The 21,156-nt window shown below is 31.2% G+C and overlaps 1 protein-coding gene across 1 annotated transcript in view; it reads left to right on the top strand.

Moving 5' to 3' along the window:
* LOC127710086 (probable ATP-dependent RNA helicase DDX47) overlaps nucleotides 1-14,464 on the top strand; it is a 30,479-nt gene extending 16,015 nt beyond the window's left edge. The window contains exons 2-13 of the mRNA XM_052215832.1: nucleotides 669-762; nucleotides 2,083-2,271; nucleotides 3,164-3,235; nucleotides 4,008-4,078; nucleotides 4,607-4,654; nucleotides 5,914-5,985; nucleotides 7,205-7,321; nucleotides 8,050-8,196; nucleotides 11,899-11,975; nucleotides 12,690-12,821; nucleotides 13,667-13,796; nucleotides 14,284-14,464. Of these exons, the coding sequence (XP_052071792.1) occupies nucleotides 669-762; nucleotides 2,083-2,271; nucleotides 3,164-3,235; nucleotides 4,008-4,078; nucleotides 4,607-4,654; nucleotides 5,914-5,985; nucleotides 7,205-7,321; nucleotides 8,050-8,196; nucleotides 11,899-11,975; nucleotides 12,690-12,821; nucleotides 13,667-13,796; nucleotides 14,284-14,400 (1,266 nt within the window). The 3' untranslated portion in view covers nucleotides 14,401-14,464. The remainder of the gene's footprint in view (nucleotides 1-668; nucleotides 763-2,082; nucleotides 2,272-3,163; nucleotides 3,236-4,007; nucleotides 4,079-4,606; nucleotides 4,655-5,913; nucleotides 5,986-7,204; nucleotides 7,322-8,049; nucleotides 8,197-11,898; nucleotides 11,976-12,689; nucleotides 12,822-13,666; nucleotides 13,797-14,283) is intronic.
* Nucleotides 14,465-21,156: the final 6,692 nt, after the last annotated feature.

Raw genomic sequence — 21,156 nt, 5'->3', positions numbered from 1 at the left:
AATTTCTGAATATGGTTTAAATACAACTAATGTTCTCCAGCTGAGCCTAGCAATATTCAAGGTAATTTATACACTGTCCAACATTGCCCTTAAAATCTGGGTTATAACGCTAAAGTGCCCTTTTCAGACAACTAGCACCCTTCTGCCCTGAGATTCAAGCTGGAACACTGATATATATATATATATATATAGTTGTATTACTATCAGTACATATCAGTTTGATGACTATTTCGAGGGCCTGCCCCATAGATTATTTTCCAGCGACTTTGAATTTATTAGAGAAGTTGCTGTCCATTGGATTATATTTTCTTGAATCCCCTAGGTCATGGCCATGGTCCAGTGACTTTTAATTACTTAGCAATTTTCAATGTTAAGTTATCTGCTTAAAATAGTTTGATATGAACTATTTGTGATAGATCAATGATATTTTGTTTATGTATAGATGCATAAATATCAGTAGATATCAGTTTGACTACTATTTCGAGGATCTGCCCCCTAGGTCATTGTCCGGGGACTTTGAATTAATTAGCAATGTTGCTGTCCATCAGATTATATTTTTTCTAATATTCTGCCGACAGGTGAGACATATTACTGTCACTCTGTATCAACAGTTTATTTGAAATAACATTCCATAGTGCACTCTGTTAATCTTTGTATTTTTATTTCAGGGCCTTGTTGATGTTCTCTGTGAAGCTTGTGAACAGTTGAAATGGAAATCCCCATCAAAGATACAAAGAGAATCTATACCAATAGCACTTCAAGGTATCATCACATAACAGTTAATAATTAACTATTGACTTCAAGGTATCATCACATAACAGTTAATGATTAACTATTGCACTTCAAGGTATCATCACATAACAGTTAATAATTAACTATAGGACTTCAAAGTATCATCACATAACAGTTAATAATTAACTATAGGACTTCAAGGTATCATCACATAACAGTTAATAATTAACTATAGCACTTCAAGGTATCATCACATAACAGTTAATAATTAACTATTGACTTCAAGGTATCATCACATAACAGTTAATAATTAACTATTGCACTTCAAGGTATCATCACATAACAGTTAATAATTAACTATAGGACTTCAAAGTATCATCACATAACAGTTAATAATTAACTATAGGACTTCAAGGTATCATCACATAACAGTTAATAATTAACTATAGGACTTCAAGGTATCATCACATAACAGCTAATAATTAACTATAGCACTTCAAGGTATCATCACATAACAGTTAATAATTAACTATAGCACTTCAAGGTATCATCACATAACAGTTAATAATTAACTATAGGACTTCAAAGTATCATCACATAACAGTTAATAATTAACTATACGACTTCAAGGTATCATCACATAACAGTAAATAATTAACTATAGGACTTCAAGGTATCATCACATAACAGCTAATAATTAACTATAGCACTTCAAGGTATCATCACATAACAGTTAATAATTAACTATAGCACTTCAAGGTATCATCACATAACAGTTAATAATTAACTATAGGACTTCAAGGTATCATCACATAACAGTTAATAATTAACTATTGCACTTCAAGGTATCATCACATAACAGTTAATAATTAACTATAGGACTTCAAGGTATCATCACATAACAGCTAATAATTAACTATAGCACTTCAAGGTATCATCACATAACAGTTAATAATTAACTCTCCTTTTACATGTTTATATTATGACCTTTTTGTTATGAGGCTATTTTCAGGAATAGGGAGAGCATAATAGTGATGTTTTAAATATGGTTTTGGTTTTACCCCACCACTTGTTATTGTTTGTCTTTGTTGCATGTCTGTTTTTTCAGATGTGTTGAGTATCTGAAGTTGATGTGGTGTGTTGCACTGCTAATCACCTAATTATTTATAATGGAAAAGAGGGAAAGTTTTGTCAAAATTCTTAAAATTCCACATTGGCATTTTATTTTAAATCCACAGTTATTTATCATGTTTGGTTCTTTAGCCTTATGAAATACACATAATGTTTTCTTCAGGTCACCTTGGGAGCACACAAAAATCCCTCTATACATAAGGTAATTTATCATTTCAGGCAAAGATGTTATTGGACTTGCAGAAACTGGTTCAGGCAAAACAGGAGCTTTTGCCTTGCCCATATTACAGACATTATTAGACAACCCACAGAGATTGTATGCATTAATAATGACACCTACAAGAGAGTTAGCATTTCAGATATCAGAACAGTTTGAAGCATTAGGATCATCTATAGGAATCAAGTGTGGTAAGATTACCTCAATACTTATTTTCTTTCATAAAAAAAAGAATTTGTTGAAAATGAAATAAAATTATTAAATGATGTAAAGGGTAAAGAATTCAAATTAATAAAAGGAATTTAAAATTCAATTATGACAGGTAAAGCAAGGGAGAAAACTCAGTGTTTGCACCCTTGTATTACATTAACATACTATTGTCATGCACATTATAAATAAACATTTGCCACTGGATCAATGAGAATGTGGAGCACCATAAATCAATCAATTATTATAGGATTAAATGCCTTTTTAAAGGAATTTATTGGTGTATAAACTCGACCAATTCACTCACAAACAAATAAAAGTCTGAAGGACTTTTATGATGTTTGTGAGTGACTTGGTCCAGTTTATACACCAATAAATTCCTTTAAAAAGGCATTTGATCCTTATAATTCTTTAAAATTGGAGATAAGGAATTTATTTTTCTACATTCGTTATTTCTTTCACATAAATTGTATATTTGTGTCATTGAATTAGCCTCGCGCATGAATATATTTGTTGGTTAACGCAAAAATATGTATTCCATGAAATTTGCTATCTGATAGAATATAAACTACAAAAACTCAAATGAATGTTTTGTGTTTATTATCTAATTTAACGATCAATGCGAAGTGAAAATAAATGTGGTCAACGTCGAGCCAGATTGTGTTATTATCGCTGCCATCTTGTTTACATTGGTTACGAAAAGAAGTTTGGTCAACGTCGTCTTATCAAAAAATAAACAACGTCAAGAACAACATCCGGAAGTTCTCTCGACCAATCATATCAACGTATTCCCCAAAATGCAAATCATATAAGAATTATTCATATGTGAAATTGATATAGCATATATTCATTATTGACTTGATCTTTTTGTTTTAGCTGTGATAGTTGGTGGCATAGATATGATGACCCAGTCATTAATGTTAGCAAAGAAACCACATATAATAATAGGTAAACAGTACACTATAGCTACTCGTTGAGGTCCTTGCTGGTATATAGAGAAAATTAAAAACAAATTGTAATAAAATCATATAGTTTATCACTGAATTTGTGCCTTGAAAATACACCCAACACAAATTAGCTTATTTCTTTGACTTTACAATATAAGATTCTGTGGATTCATTGTTATTCTTTGGATACCAATTATTGTTCAAGAATTTAAATGTTCGACAAATATATTCTAAAGGCTTCTAAACAGACTTAGGCAAATCCACAAATTCAAATATCTAAGAAAACACAAGTTTTCCTCAATCCACTAAAATTGGTATCCATGGAAATAAATGAATCAATAGTAGATAAATGATAACATTCTTACACTTTAGTACATACATAAATTGTTATATTCACATTCAGATATTACACACACTAGTTGTTAAATACTTTTCAAAATGTTTTCGAAAGAGGAGTTAAAGGTCATAGAATTTTATTATGTGTGCAATGAGGTTCATAAGGTTTAGGTTAAGATGATAATATAATTTGTTAACTACATGTATTATAAAATCATTTGACAATAGAATAAAAAGTCCTACAGTTTACCTTTTGTTTATATTTTATTTATTTTTCGTTTACTTTGCTTTGTGGCAGATTTGTTTTCTTTATAAAAATTTATATTTTCTTAAATATTACTGACCATCAACCCAATCAGAAGAAATAAGTATCATAACAATATATTTTCATATTTGACCATACATTGAAATTAAATCTGTGATTATATTTTTTCTAGCAACCCCTGGAAGACTTGTTGATCATCTGGAAAATACCAAAGGATTCAGTTTAAGAACATTGAAATATTTGGTTTGTACATTTGTACTATATAAATAACTTTGGTGTTTATATATTATTAGATTTTAAGGTCATAAAAATATAATTTATTGGATTAAATTTTAATTCGATCAGATATGACAAGTCTATATAAAAAAGATCTTGTAAGATCATTCGGGAAATTAAAATATTCTCATTTAAAATTCATATTTTTTAATGTCACTTTTGACTAAAAAAGTAAAAATTTAGAGAGGATATAATTAGTTTTTTACAAATTGCAATATCTTGTGCAACACTGCATCATTTAAGTTTACTATTATTAAGCATTTTTTTGGTGACATTTCACAAAACTATGTATTCACAGAAAAGTTAAGATTAAACAACAGGGATAAAAACAGGTGTTCCAGGAGAGATAACAGCTCCGTTTTTAGGGAACATGGATTTACTTATTTGCCAGACTGGTGAAATCATTTGTTGACAGAGACATATATTCAAATACTTCAACTGTTCCCTTTGTACATATTTTCTGTGTGTTTTTAATTGTAATAGTTCAATCTTTAGGTTATGGACGAAGCAGACAGAATACTGAACATGGATTTTGAGGAGGAGGTAAATACTTTTGATAATATATAATATACACACCTATCTGACATCAGAAGTACTTCACAGAGCCATGTCTGAACAATCAGTATTCCAAAGTCATATATTTCTCTTGGTATTTTGTTTAATTCTATGGGATGTGTCTGCTGCTAAAATTTGAAAAGTATCAAAGTTCATATCACTGATTGACTGCTAAGTGATACATTCACATTTTTATACCCCTGCTCCAAAAGAGGGTGTCTGTCTATCCATGTTTCTGTCATTGTTCCATAAAATTTGGTTGCCTGTTTCTAGACACTACAAATCTTGAGTTTTCTATAATTTGGTATCAAGCTCCCTATGAGCATGATTACCTGTGTGATGCAATTTCAACTTCATGTTTACTAAATACTTTTGTATTCTTTCACGTAACGGCCAATTTATAGTCACATTTTTCTCAGGAACTACAAATCAAGTCTCCAAAATTTCCCGTAAGCATGTTATACCATGAACTGTGTTTGTACATCCAACACTCATCAACTTTCCTATTTAATGAATACTTATAGTATCATTAGTGAGCAATACCTTGAACTTCACTCTTTATGCATATGCACAGACTACAATAGTTGAGGGGCATTATGTTTTCGGTCAGTGCCATAACCAGTTGTGGTCACATCAACTTGAAACTTAGTACACATGTTCATTATGAAGGGAACTTTTTGAAATATATATATAAATTCAAAAGGTTCTCTTTCAAATCTGATGATTGTCTTGTTATTTTATGGTGAGTGATTTCACAGCTTATAAATTTAAGTCTCTAAAATTCTCTTTATCATAACTTTACTTCAAACATATTTTATTGTCAAAACAAGAAAAATAATAATTGATAAGAGACAAGTTTTTAACTTTTGAGGTCTTCACACATATGTGATATATTAGACAATATATGATATAGTACACTTGACACAGAAATATATCATTGCAAATCTTTCTTTTGGTATATCGTGGTAGAGTTAAACCGGTATAAACCACAAATTTTAAGATTTTGTTCAGATTAGAACGGTTTTCAGTTTACACAGATAAGAAATACTAAGAATCATTAATTGTAAGTGTTGATACATGAGATCCCTTGAGACAGGTTTCTAGTTTAAGCAGGTTTTAGTTTTGCTTTAACTGATGAAAAATTACTGTTCTTTTGAATTTATAGTAAAATTTATGTTCAGTATCTTATCTATTTTTGACTGAGTTATGCGGTTCCATTTAAAGTTTTAAAATATCTTAAATTGTAGGTAGATAAAATTCTAAAGGTTATTCCAAGAGAAAGAAACACATACTTATATTCAGCAACAATGACCAAGAAGGTAAGAATAATTAAGGGGATACAGAACTCCGAAGGGAGTTAACTCTTTAAAAATCAGCTGAATGTTTTAATCACATACTATCAATAATATAAATCAAGCTTCTCGATGATCAAAATAAGTGCTTGTCAAACTGCTATCTATCCAATGAAATTATTCCTGTAAATTGTGGTTCAAATTTCATGAAATTTTTATATTTTTTGTCTATAGGTCAAAGTAAATATTTTGTCAAAATTTAATGAAAATTAAACAAGCCAAATCTTTTTTAGACAAAGTGTTGGGTACCCCCTTAAACTTTAAGCAAAAGAAATTGCAGAGTGAATTATGGTTTTGACTTTTTTTTGTCAGTCTATTCATCCAATAGTTAGTCTGATTATTATCACTTTGTAGTTATTTTAACAGCTCATTCATTTCTTGTTGGATTCTTATCGGGAATTTTTTTATGTTATTTAAAGAATATGCTATTTCTCTAATTATGACTTTCACCGGAAAAGATTGTCAATTAAGCATGCCGTTATGACGTCATTTACCAGAAAAAAAAGCACCTGTAACCCTGCACTATTAAGATTTTAAAGCATCTTCAGGATCGTCATTCTGCAGGGTAGCTTATAATCTAGAAATGATTTGTTTTTGTAGGTACGTAATCTCAATTCACTGAAGGGAGAGTGACCACCTCGTTAGGTTTTAATTTCCTGGATATTATGATAGTCTAGCATCACACTTTTTCAACATGTGTTGGAAGTGATGATGCTTACATTTTGGTCAATTGGTGATGGAAGTCGCTTGACAGATATAACTATCTAACATCTCGGAACTGCTGTATTTTATAAAAAAAAGTTATAAAACATCATGTCACACAACTACATTTATTATGACATTTATCGTGACGTCATGTATCGTAAACCACCTATGTTTTGTTCTGTTTTACCTAAACTTTAAAATAAACATGAAATCAATGTTAATCTTAAATTGAAATTTCAAATTTTTTGTAAGGCCCTTATCATACCCTGTTCTTTGTTAACAGTTGGTCTATTCTAGTGACTATTTAGAGGCTGCTATATGTTGTGGGTGCTTGTTATTCATTGGTGATGTTATGATTGTCTATACTCTAGATATCTTTTTTGATTAACTGATGTTGACGGGTTGCTATTTTATTGTCAGATTTTTACCAACATTTTCTTTGATTCATATTCTTAAAAGCCTTGAAACTTATTGTTTGTAGGTTGCCAAATTACAGAGGGCATCACTTCGAGACCCTGTCAAAGTGGAAGTATCATCCAAATATCAGACAGTAGACAAACTTCAACAGTCGTATCTGTTCATACCATTAAAACATAAAGTAAGTAGGTTACCAGGAATCATAGAGATATGCAGCAAATAATCAGCAGAAGTTAATGACATTAACGGTACCAATTTTACTGCACCAGATGAGCATTTCGACAATATATCTCTTCAGAGATGCTTGAGGCTAAAATATTTTAAAAACCAAAACTTATACAAAAGTTGAAGAGCTGATCAAACCAAAAAGAATCTAAAGTATAGCCAAATCCAGACAAGGAACCAGTTGTATACAGAGTTATTCTTGTCTTTTTAAAGGTTTTAAATCTATTGTTTCTGGTGAAATAGCTTGTGTTTGGTTTCCTTAATTTACATTAACCTTAATTCTGGCTAATAATTTGAATTTGAACACTTGACATTTATTATTGCTTATTTACTTTTCTGTTTTGCTAGTGTGACACATATCTTCATGTATGAATATTTTAGAATTTGCCTGACTGTGAGAATAAGAACAACTTTAAAGTGATGTACCCTTGTTTTCGGTTTTGTCATGAGCGTGTAGTAAGTTTGTGTCATGAATTCATAAATATTTTCTTTCTTTACCATTTGATAAAGGGGTATTAAAGAAGTGAGGACCAGGATTTCAAGCTTAATGTCATAGTTAATGGAGACTCCTGCATATTGTTCCGTTTATTGATGTTGGTATTTAGAATTTTATATTTTATGAACTGAAAGCTAGGGAGATGGTTGTTGTATAAATTTTTACATGTTGAGAAATTTATTTTACAGGATGTATTTTTAGTGTATATATTAAATGAATTAGCAGGAAACACATTCATGGTTTTCTGTAGTACATGTGCCAATACACAGAGGGTGGCTTTGATGTTGAGAAATCTAGGAATGACTGCAATACCATTACATGGACAACTTAGTCAGGTTAGAGATCTTGTAAACTTTATCATAAAATATCTTTTAAGCAATCAGATGATCTATTATGTAAAAAAATTCATAAATATGTAGTTCTAAGAGCCAATTTTTTTGGCTAAAAAATTTACTAATTTTCATACAAATTATATGGCAACAAATGAATTTTAAATTACTCTAACTCTTAATCTGCAATTAAGGAGAGTCGATACATTTTCAAGGAAGATAACCTTTCCCAAATATGAAAGTTCAATGTCCCATTGTTACTAGTTTTTGTCGAGCCTGCGACTTTTGTCGCAGAAAGCTCGACATAGGGATAGCGATCCGGCGGCGGCGGCGGCGGCGTTAGCTAACTTCTTAAAAGCTTTATATTTTAGAAGATGAAAGACCTGGATGCTTCATACTTTGTATATGGATGCCTCATGTTACGAAGTTTCCGTCAGTCACATGTCCAATGTCCTTGACCTCATTTTCATGGTTCAGTGACTACTTGAAAAAAAAGTTAAGATTTTTTGTAATGTTAAATTCTCTCTTATTATAAGTAATAGGATAACTATATTTGGTATGTGCGTACCTTGCAAGGTCCTCATGCCCGTCAGACAGTTTTCACTTGACCTCGACCTCATTTCATGGATCAGTGAACAAGGTTAAGTTTTCGTGGTCAAGTCCATATCTCAGATACTATAAGCAATAGGTCTAGTATATTCGGTGTATGGAAGGACTGTAAGGTGTACATGTCCAACTGGCAGGTGTCATCTGACCTTGACCTCATTTTCATGGTTCAGTGGTTATAGTTAAGTTTTTGTGTTTTGGTCTGTTTTTCTTATACTGTATGCAATAGGTCTACTATATTTGGTGTATGGAATGATTGTAAGGTGTACATGTCTAGCTGGCAGGTGTCATCTGACCTTGACCTCATTTTCATGGTTCAGTGGTCAAAGTTAAGTTTTTGAGTTTTGGTCTTTTTTTCTAATACTATATGCAATAGTTCAACTATATTTGGTGTATGGAAATATTTTATGATCTATATGTCAGTCACGCAGGTTTTATTTGACCTTGACCTCATTTTCAAGGTTCATTGCTCAGTGTTAAGTTTTTGTGTTTTCGTCTGTTTTTCTTAAACTATAAGCAATAGGTCAACTATATTTGTTGTATGGAAGAATTGTTAGCTGTACATGCCTGCCTAGCATGGTTCATCTGACCTTGACCTCATTTTCATGGTTCATTGGTCAATGTTTAGTTTACTTGGTTAATGTTAAGTTTATGTGACAGTTGTAATAAAGCTTTATATTTAGGACTATCAACATAATATCAATGATTAGTAAAGAAGGCGAGACATTTCAGCGTGTGCACTCTTGTGTTAAAGATGATGTCATGATAGCAGAATCAAATCACATGACAGAAAATCTGAAAAAAAATATATATTGCAAAAGTACTCCACTATAGAACAAATTAAAAGAAATGCGTTATTGATTCATATGAAACAGTAGATGAATATGTTGTTTTTTCAGTACGCTTGCCATTTTTTAACTATTTTTGCTAAAATAAGCATGGTAACACATTCTTTTTATGTACATATTTCAAAATGCTGTATGAAATTTAATTATATTACGAAAATGGCAATACAAGAACATTATAGAACAATTGATAGAGGTTCTCAAATTTAGCATTTTTTATACGCCCGTTTACGGGACGTATTATGGTATACCGTTGTCCGTCTGTCCATCCGTCGTCAACATGTCCGACATTAACTCAAAAACTCTTTAACCAATTTGCATAAAACTTTGGTGAATTGTTTATATCTATTGACGTGAGCTCCCTTTAATTTTTGATAAATTTTGGATTTTACATTTCCGAGTTATCGGGTTTTATTCATTAAAAAAGGGCGATTTTAAAGTTTTAGGACAATAACTCCAGAATGCTTTCACGAACTTGCAAGAAATTGTAGTGAATTGTTTATATCTATTGACATGAGCTGCCTTTGGATTTTTATATATTTTAGATTTTACGTTTCCGAGTTACAGGGTTTTATTCATAAAAAAGGGGGATTTTCCAGTTTTCAGAAAAAAAATCAAAAATGCTTTCAGCAGTTCTTATGAAACTTTGGTGAATTGTTTATATCTATTGACGTGAGCTCCCTTTCGATTTTTATATATTTTAGATTTTACGTTTCCGAGTTACAGGGTTTTATTCATAAAAAAAGGGGGATTTTCCAGTTTTCAGAAAAAAATTTAAAAAATGCTTTCAGCAGTTCTTATGAAACTTTGGTGAATTGTTTATATCTATTGACGTGAGCTCCCTTTCGATTTTTATATATTTTAGATTTTAAGTTTCCAAGCTACAGGGTTTTATTCATAAAAAAAGGGGGATTTTCCAGTTTTCAGATAAAAAATCAAAAATGCTTTCAGCAGATCTTATGAAACTTTGGTGAATTGTTTATATCTATTGAAGTAAGCTCCATTTAGAATTTTTTAAATTTTAGATTTTACATTTCTGAGTTGTGGGGGTTTTATTCATTAAAAAAGGGGGGATTTTCCAGTTTTCAGACAATAACTCAAAAATGCTGTCAGCAATTCTCATGAAACTTTGGTGATTTGTTTATATCTATTGATGTAAGCTCCCTTTACATTTTCATAAATTTCTAATATGACATTGAGAATTAATTGAACTTTATTTGTTTATAGTCTGACAACAGATTGACTATAAGTATTGCGCAACAGCACAGTGTATTACACAATAACAAGAAATCTTTAATAGAATATAAATTCAATTCATATAACCAATTTCAAGTTCTTTGACTACATTTATTCAGAAACCTATATTATGTCAAATACTTAATTACAATCCAAATTCAGACCTGTATCAAGCTTGAATATTGTGTCCATTTTTGCCCCAACTGTTCAGGGTTGGACCTCTGCAGGTGTATCCAGCTGCGCTCAGCGAAGCAGTTTATTTACATTTAAATTTATATGATACCTCTAAATTAACAAGTTGTTTTACATGTATATACATTTGTACTTAAATGGCTAACTTTTACCATAAAGAAAACATGTATATAGGATTTCTTATAAAAGAAAATCCTTTTTCATAAAAATATTGGGAAATGTACTGCTATTGAAATATTGTCTTACTGTACTCTGATTCACAGACATCTTTACCATATACAGAGACCTTAACAATGACACATAAGCTGATCATTTTTGCTATTTAAAGTTTCTATCTATAGAAATTCAGCAGTTAACTTTCTATCTATATAGGAAGAAATATTTTTTGTTGATTACACTGTTTGGATGCATAATAAATGTTTAAAAATGTACACAAAGGACTTATTTAATTATATATGTATGCATGCATTAATGTGTAAATTTCATTCAGGTTTTGAAATGAAAGAGTACTGCTATGTCATTTTATTAATACCTAATGCACGTTAATCAGATAAACCAATTTGGTTATATTTTATTGTTAACAATACAAATTTAAAAAAATCTTAAAGCTGTAAGGAATTTTGAGTAAAATAACAAAATTCCTAATTTAAGATTTTTTTTTTATTATTTTCAAACATACATGGTAATCCCTATGTTATTTCGTTATTATGAAGATACTATATTATTTTCAAAATCATAAAATAGCAACATAACATGAAACTATATGTTCTTCAATGTATGTATAAAATATATTATAAGAAACAGCAACATAGAATTTTCTTTTTTTCAGGCAAAAAGACTTGGAGCATTAAACAAATTCAAAAGTAAAAACAGATCAATCTTGATAGCTACAGATGTTGCCAGCAGGTTTGTTAAATGAGAGAAAAAAAAATTGATGAGGCAAATTTCTTCCTCTTATATTACAAACAGAAATTCGAATATTCTAAGGTTTTAAAGAACTGTGTTCCTCCCTAGGTCTATATGCATCTTCAACAAAGAACTGCATTAAAATTCATTACAAGATTATGGTTGTTTTTTTTGTTGATCTTAAATTGCTGAGCATTTTTTCAGTTTACAGTTTCTATCTATCATTTTTAGTTTTTGCCCAAAAATTAAAAAAGGTAAAAAAAAATTGTCTTTTTACTTGTGAATTTTGTTTGGCCGATAATTTTTGCTATTTAAATTTTCTATCTACTATTGATTTATAAATTTTAGTGGGAAACCAATTTTTGTAGGTTTCTTGAATACAGGTGAACCACGAATTCAAAGTTTAACGATTGATACATTTTACATAAGGTTGTATGCAAACTTTGGTAAAACCAAGAAATTAAATATTCATTGAAAATTCAAGTTTTTCTCAATCCATGAAAATAGGCAACCACAAAAATAAATAAATGCACAGTATTAATGTTTCAAGATAATAGGTGAAAAAGAAAAAATGGTAAAGTTCGTTTTTTAACAGTAAAAACTCCTTTAAGAAGTTTTCTGACAGTTTAGATTGAAATGGAAAATAGGGTTTTCTCAACATTGCTTTTGTATTTTAGAGATGCACAGCTGAAAATTTGTATTACTTTTTTTCAGAGGACTTGACATACCACATGTAGATGTTGTGATTAACTTAGATATTCCTACACATTCTAAAGATTATATACACAGAGTAGGTAGAACAGCCAGGGCAGGACGGTCAGGGAAAGCTATTACATTTGTTTCACAGTAAGTATGCCCCTAGTGGCTAAACTTTGACATGCTACTCATAAGTCCTACAGGTGTTATCTTATTTTCTATAAACTGGCCATAGTTGGTTCAATTTAATTTTACTTACAGCTGAGTTTTTTAAAGACATTTATTTGCCCCAAAAAATATGTGCTGCATATGTGAAATAGATTGCTTTAGGTGACTTTACCTTTTGATTGCTAATATTTGACCTCAGTAATTTTGGCTTCAACACCTAATATTTTTATGAAGAAGCTCTTTGTGAATGCAAACAGAATTTACCATTTGCAAGAACAGTGGTTAAGACTTACATGATTTAAGTTGTTGTAGATATAAATAAAAAAAAGTCCAGCATCAAACATACGTCGTCAGTCCAGAACATTTTGAAAGAGCACATTCCAACATGGCGAAAGGAGGATTGTCAGCATTTCCTGCTTCATTGTAAAAAAGAAGGGTTTTCAACCACCTAAAACTTTTCCCTGAGACTACTTTATAAAATTGGTTATGATAGCTTGTCTTCAAAATGTATACAGAAAAGGAATTCAAATAATCTTTAGTGCAGTATAAAGCATATCAAATTATAAGAAAATCAAATTTGATCCTCAACAAATATTTTCTCATGTGAAGACAAATGTTACAAAAACTTTGTATTCCTAATGTGCAAAGATTCAAACTCTTTATATTTTGGCTCTGAATTAATATTTTTTCAGTTACCGGGTAATTATATTTTTAAAAATGAATGTTTGATAGATGTTAAAAGATGATATTTAGATTTTACATAGTTTTGACAGGAGATTGAAGTTTTGCTACATTGCACTGTTTTTTGTTTTTGTTTTGTATTTTAGATATGATGTTGAACTCTATCAGAGAATTGAGCATCTTATAGGAAAAAAATTACCATTATATAAAACAGAGGAACAAGAAGTCATGTTGTTGATGGAAAGAGTCACAGAAGCACAAAGATTTGCTAAACTGGTAATTAAAAAAAAACATTTATATTAAAAGTATCCTGCAGGGCATCACATTTCTCTTTGTGTAGTACATATCCTTCATAAATTGATTCATTTATGTATGAACTGCAGTTAATTTTCATATCCTCCAATTGCATAGTTTTGTAAAAAGTTGATCTAGATAATGACATATAGCTTCCAAAATTTATCTGAAAATGGTAGTGATCTAAACAACAAATGTGAGTTTTTTTTTCACTGGAAATGTTTGAACATTTGACATGAAAATAAAAAAATTTGGAATCCCAAAATTTGAAGAGTACTAATTTTTTATCTAGAACTCCTGATTGTTTAATTAAGTCATAACCATTACCTACCCCAAAAAAGTTGACATTTTTTTTTTTTTGGGGTGTCAATATGACAAATTGACAAGACATAAATCTGTTTGATGTCAAAATTGATTACTAAAAAATGAAACAAATCCATGATATATCACAAACTTTGTATTTCTACAGGAAATGAATGAGACAATGGGCAGAGGAAAGAAAAGACAGAACAAGGGAGATGATGCTGATGATACTGAAGAATCATTGGGAGTACAGAAAAAATTTAGAAAAAAGAAGAAATATTGACTTGAAAATCAGATTAATGTTGAAAATGACAATTGTGATATCATGAATAAACTATTGAAAAGAAGGTGTTTATGTCCTACTTTTCATTCATTTGGAGACAGCGCATAATTAGGATGCTCTTGTATAAGGTTTTCAGCCTATTGCAATTTACCTTTTCATTTCTTTCTTTGATCCCCTTATCAGCTAAATTTAACAAAATAATGTTTGAGGGTCAATCAGTAAGTGTTCTCATCTCTTCCCATTAACAGGAAAACATTTCCAATGCCAAATATAATTCTTAATTCTTATTGATCAGATTTTAACTCTTTATATTCTGAAACAAAACAAAACAAAAACTTTTGGTGAATAAGACCCTTGTCGAAGAATACCCTTTTCCTGCTGATGAGTTGCATATTTAACATAACAAACAATGATTAGGAACAAGAAACCAAAAGGATATAAAAACTAACCAAAGTCAGTCTGCCCTACAGTTATAAAGGAGATCAATATTTATTGATAAAACACACTTATTGACTTGCTGTGGAATATAGATGTATGTCCATGGTATATTATGGGCAACGGCACAACTAAAATTACATTTTATTGCTGTGCAAGTATATTCTTTTACCTCTGTTATTGTTAATTGACTAGTTTCTTTTGTGGTTAGGCCAATGATATTAAGTGTACATTTTGCTTTAGACTTGGTATATTATATCTTATGTACATGCTAGTGTAATAGTGTGTGCTTCTTACGTTATAGTTCATTGAATTTCAAATTATTATTAGCATTTGTAGTTCCCATACACAAATGAAAGCAAGGACTTTGCCATTTTTGCAGATAACATTTGCAGTCAACACAAATCTTCCTTGAAAGACTCACATTTTCCTGGAAAACTTATCATAGATTATGCAACTCTAATTTAACTAAATAATGGTAAATATACTATATTCATTATCCTGCTATAATTACTTAGACAACAGCCAATTTGTTCTGGCAAATCACTTGCTGGTAATCATTGATAAATATTTGCAAGCCTATATCATTGTTATTTTATTGATCCATTAAGTTAAAGTATTGCTAAGTATACATAATGCTAAAGTATATAGAACCTGTTGAACTGCTTCTGAATATGAAAAAAAAGATACATGTACACTTTCAGAGATGCAATCAAATAAAAATTTGTGAAATACAAAATGTTTGTCTATGAATAGAAAGAATGAACCTGTAGAGTGGCAAAAAATTTCCTTTTGCAATTTCAGTTGCAATATCTCAAAATCCATCAAAAGATTTTTGTTTACAAATGACACGTCATTGCTGTTAACATTTCTGTTTTAATAATATAGAAATATTAGGAGGTCACCTTGTCCTAATGATTCAAGTATTAGTGATCAATGAAAAACATGACGATTCTGTATAACAAATTCTTAGTGACCACAGATGCAGGAAGGACGTATTTATCCGCAAGGTCAAGAATCTTGAAACCAATCATGTGCAACATATCAATGTGCTAAAGATTGATTTTAATATCTGTAATTAAGTCTATGAAACACAAAATGTAAAATTGGGTTAACCTTTCTTTTTTTACAAAATTGAATCCGTTATTATGATTAAAATCCAAAATATTTTATTTCATAAAGGTTTGTTGTTTCTCGATTATCTTCCGAGTTGCACCCTATAAAGAAATAACCAGGCCTAGCTAGAGCCAAAGAGTACGGCCGTCTAATTCCGATTTCACGAGTTCTAAAGTATATGATGAATTGACCTTCGTTGTTTAGAACATGGAGTATCTCATTAGCAAAATCAGTGACAATAATTTTATCTGATGGTGTTGTTAGTATGTCGGTTGGTTTAAATGACCTGTTAATTTCAGGATGACCGGAGAATATTTTAAGTATTTTCCCAGTTTGCAACTCCATAACTATCACTCTTCCTATGTCATTGTTTGGATCTATCCTATCTATCACATGCATATTACCATTAACGGTAGATGTTATCCTATACGGGTACGTAAATAATGTCTTTTCTCTATGGTCATATTCGTACTCTGATATGTATTTTCCATCTTGATCTTTCACTATTACAACGCTGCCAGTGGTGGGAAATGCGGATTCTTGATTTGGTAATACGGCTCCTATGATAAATCTCGGATTATATTCCTCAGTAATATGTATACCACGTGGCCACAGTGGGGATACGTTTAAATTTGAGTCCGTAATTTTTCCAGTTTTGCCATCAACAACTTTCAGTGTTGTTCCTATCGACACCAAAAGATTATTATGCATGGAAAGTGCTATATCAAACGCGTCTAATTCAATGTTTAATTTGACCTGAATATTATCGTTTTCAAATCCGATTTTTTGTAGAACGTTGGAGGAGCTGTCAGCTATCCATAACGAACCATCAGAGCATAATGTAAGACAGTGGTGGCATTTTAAGCTTGTGGTGAAATATCTTGAAATTTCAATTTTCTTTTCAGTTGGTGTTTTTGTCTTCAATTCCATCATCAGCGATTCTAATTTCGGTGGAATTACATTTTCATCACGAGCAGAATCCGTTTCAGCTGTGTTATTGACCTGGCCTCGAGTCTTTGATAAAGCTGCCCTGTTCTTTTTGTTTTCATTTGCCTTTTCCGGTCGTCTATATATTTCCTGTTTTTCTTCGGCGAAGTCATGCCCTCTGTGGAGTTCTTTGCATTTTATACAAATGAACTGTTTACATGTCTTGCAGTGCAGACTCCAGGTCTGACCCGAGTGTATCTGACATTCCACTTCATTTATGGCGGAAAAGCTCACAGATTTTTCTTCAAATGCCTCACTTTTTATTTCTACAGTTATATGGTCATTTTTAAACCCCTTGTGACACTTGTTACAACCAGTACATATCGACAGCGAACAATTTACACATTTCCATTGGATTGAGTTTCTCTTGCACAATCCACATACCACTGGAACCTGCGCTTTTTTCATAGATTGGGTACTATCCATCATTGAAAAGAAAGAAAAAAAACCCGTCTTAATAACTTCCTTCTTAGTGAAATGTTATATTTAGCTATTATCTCAATACCAAATGTATATCTGTTGCACAAGGATGGATTTGTATTTTAAATTTCTAACAATTGTTAAGATTTGTGTTGTGTTGTATATTACGTACTTTCTGCACAATTATTTGCGTCACGATTTATTCGGGCGAGATAGAACTAAACGATTGAGCCGCGAAAATGTATCATCGATCGAGGTAGCAACATTCTATCTGATTTCCACCATAACATAAGTAACAAGGGGCATTTTCTTTGCACACATTGTACTTAAATGCTTCCTGAGTAATTACCTCGCTATGAATATCATAAATTTGACAGATTCGAAATTTAATGTTGGGTACTGGTAGCGATCCCTATAAGTTCAACCACTCGACCTACAAAAGACATTCCCAGATAGCAGATATGGAGTGTTATCACCCGCCCAGTTGTCCAACAGTTTTATAACATAAGTGTACACATAGTTGATAAATTCTCTGATATTATAATATTTTGAAATTCATGTGCATCCTTTGCGGGAACAAAGGTTCTTAATCCGTTTAGCAAAGTTGAATAGCACCGGGATTTTCAACTCTCATGTTTTCCGATTTTCATGAATGAAAGCACTTTGGTTTTCCAGTCTATGCATTCATATGTTGTTATATCCAGCAAACTAGTACTCTGATATTTCAAAATTATTTTTTCAAACTTACCTCTAATCGATATTACGTCAATACAAGTTGAAAACTCGGGAATGTATTAAGGGTGATTATAATTACTAACATAGGAAGTTAATTTTGCCTGAGGGAGTTGAAATCTTAATTTGTTTTGGTTTAATTTACAAGATCAAACATTGTCCATGTAACTATTAACATCTTAGTCATTGTTTATAATGTGTGTTGAACTTTATATATATATATATATAGGTAATTTTAAGCTGCATTCTTTCTTGTAAAGTTTTTATGTCATTTTCAGTCTGATTTCCTTCAAGAATTTGCTTTTTGCTTCGTTATTTGTGTTAAGTCCAAAATTTTGAAATTGTCTTTCCATTGAATTGATTCTAAAAGGCCATAATACTTTTTACACTGTAGAAAAATCCACCGCCATTTACGTTTTAAAGTTGGAACAAGTCACCTACCTATCAGTCAGAATATCCACAACACCAAACGGTGAGGGACACATGTGTTGACAACCCTCTCCAAAAGATAAAGTTATAAATGGCAAGGTCGATTCTTTTGTTTTTGGTATGTGAAACCCCTCCCCTAAATAAATCAGATTAAAAGTTAAAGTAGCAGGTGTAGCAGGTGCACAACTTCCAATATATAGAGTTTTCAAAGAGTTGCGGCAATCTGTATTCTTTGGCGTGAGTCTATGACTTTCTTTTTATCTAAAACTTATGGTCATTGCAATAAAAAAATGAGTTTTGATATATTCCTCGATGTTTGGCATCGAAAACTATTGTAAATTATTACCGGTATTTGGTTTGCGAGAAAATATTAGCAATTGTTTGAGTACTTATAATACCAGGAAGATAGATTTTATTTAGTCATGATTATTTTATCAAATTAGAGATCCGTTTGTCATTTTTTCCGGAGGGATCAAGGGACACCTGTGTCGACTATCCTCTCCACAAATTTAGTTATCAATGGCAAAGTCAATTCTTTTGTTTTTGGCATGCGAAACCCCTTTCCAAATAAATTAGATTAAAACATAAAGTAGCAGGTGCACAGCTTCGTGTCCCATCTATAGAATCATCATTGCAAGTTTCTTGGAATTCCGTCAGTTCATTTTCAATGAGTCGCGGCAATCTGTATTCATAAGCCAAGTTAGAGGGTCTAGTTGACAAAGGCCCAGAGTGTGTTTGGCGATAAATTAGGACGATATGTTATTAGCCCCCCCCCCCCCACCCAACCAAAAAACACACACACAGACACACACACACACACACACACAGGACTCATCTTAGTACAAATTATTTTTCTTAAAATCAATATCCGTATTCAACGGACAGGCGATTTCAAAAACAGCTTTTAATTGCGTACTGGACATGAACTATTGGCCCTGTTATTCCTGCTTCCTTCTGTCTATCACACAACCGTATAAAAACAACAAAACAACAATTGAATTTTATTTTGGCTAATTTACAATAGGACAAGCTAGATATGAAAAAGTGAGATTAGTTTGAACAAGTTTAAAGTTGAGGTTTCAAACTGTTTCACTCCAACAGCTTGGTTGGGGTTTGTTGCCTGTGGTATAAATAAATTGATCAAACATATCTTGAATATAATAGCCAATGACCAAACTATATAAACCACCAGTTCGATTGGAATTCCGAAAAAAAACGTTGGGATTATCAAATAATAGTAAGAATTTTGAAGTATTTTCAAACTGGCTACAAAAACAAATAATCATTATTAATTTCATTAAATTTCTTCACTTTTGCATGTTGTAATGTTATCGTTCGGGATAGAGCGGGATCTGAGATAGCGAAATGATTCCTTTAACAAGAATATTTTGCCCCACATTGAACAGCAGTTACATTAACAATCCGTGTCAGTTTCTATATCTTATACAACAAAAATGAGGTAAAACCATGCATCTTTATTTAACAATTATCTGATATTTGATGCCTACATGCATTAAGGTTCACGATTGCATTTCTTTTTTAAAGAAATCAACTTGTAATTCATTATTGCATTTCAACATGGACACTTCATAGATCATTACACTACGTCATTACCTAAGATCCTTTCTCAGCGTTTTATTTTTGACTGATGTGAGGAAAAAGATTTAAAGGATTTTTTGGTATCTTTGGAAGCATAATAAATTGTAATGCCTTTGATCAGATATGTTGCCTTCTAAGTTGTAGAGGTGAGCAAGATGTATTAACTGTCAGGATTATTACCTGAGTTATGAGTGAACCTTTAGATTCTTTTATATTTCCTACACCTGCACCTCCACTTGAAAAGATAAAAAAAAAACCTGTTCATCTGATGTTTTTACTGATTTAAGTATATGTATAAAGATTTCTCTCAGTTTTGTGATTTATTATCGTACACATTTTCTATATTCAGTATCAGTTATTCTGTTTACAACTTAGGCTAGTTCTTCATTGCTATAAGTCCATCCTGCAATGTCCATATCAGTTTTGTTTCCTTATTCATTAGTCTTGTCCAACAAAATTAACTTAATAAATAAAAAGATAATTTTCAGTTAACTTTCTTCTGTATTTTGTTCATATCATTCTCTCTTGTGATGTACATCATCATTAACTTCATATAATTTCCTTCAAAAGACGCATTTACGAATAATTTGTTTTCTAGTATACCATGTACTGAACAACATTAATGGTTCACGTTAGTAGTTTTCAGAATCTTTTCTATGTTGTAGTGCACATATCGTACGTTTTGTCTCTTCTTTTCCTTATTTTATCTCTAGTAAGTTAATTAATGAAGCAATGTCTTCAACATGATCATCAGTATTAGATGGATTATCATTAAAATTGTCAGTCATCAACTGTTCTCCTCCTCCTGTCGACTTGTTCCTTATATTCATATGAAACCGACTTCATACAGAAGCTTCTTATGAAGAATGAAATAGCTAGCAGTATCATTTAAATTCAAGTTTCGCTATATATATTATGTCATTCCACTAAATAAGTCAAAGTAAGGTGATTATGTTAAGCGCATTGTTCCACCGAACTTGAAATACTGAATACCACAGAAAAAAGTAAAATAACAAAAATACCGAACTCCATGGAAAA

This window comes from Mytilus californianus, unplaced genomic scaffold (genome assembly GCF_021869535.1).
Source record: "Mytilus californianus isolate M0D057914Y unplaced genomic scaffold, xbMytCali1.0.p SCAF_7, whole genome shotgun sequence".
NCBI lineage: Eukaryota > Metazoa > Mollusca > Bivalvia > Mytilida > Mytilidae > Mytilus > Mytilus californianus.
This window is presented reverse-complemented; position numbering and strand designations above follow the sequence as displayed.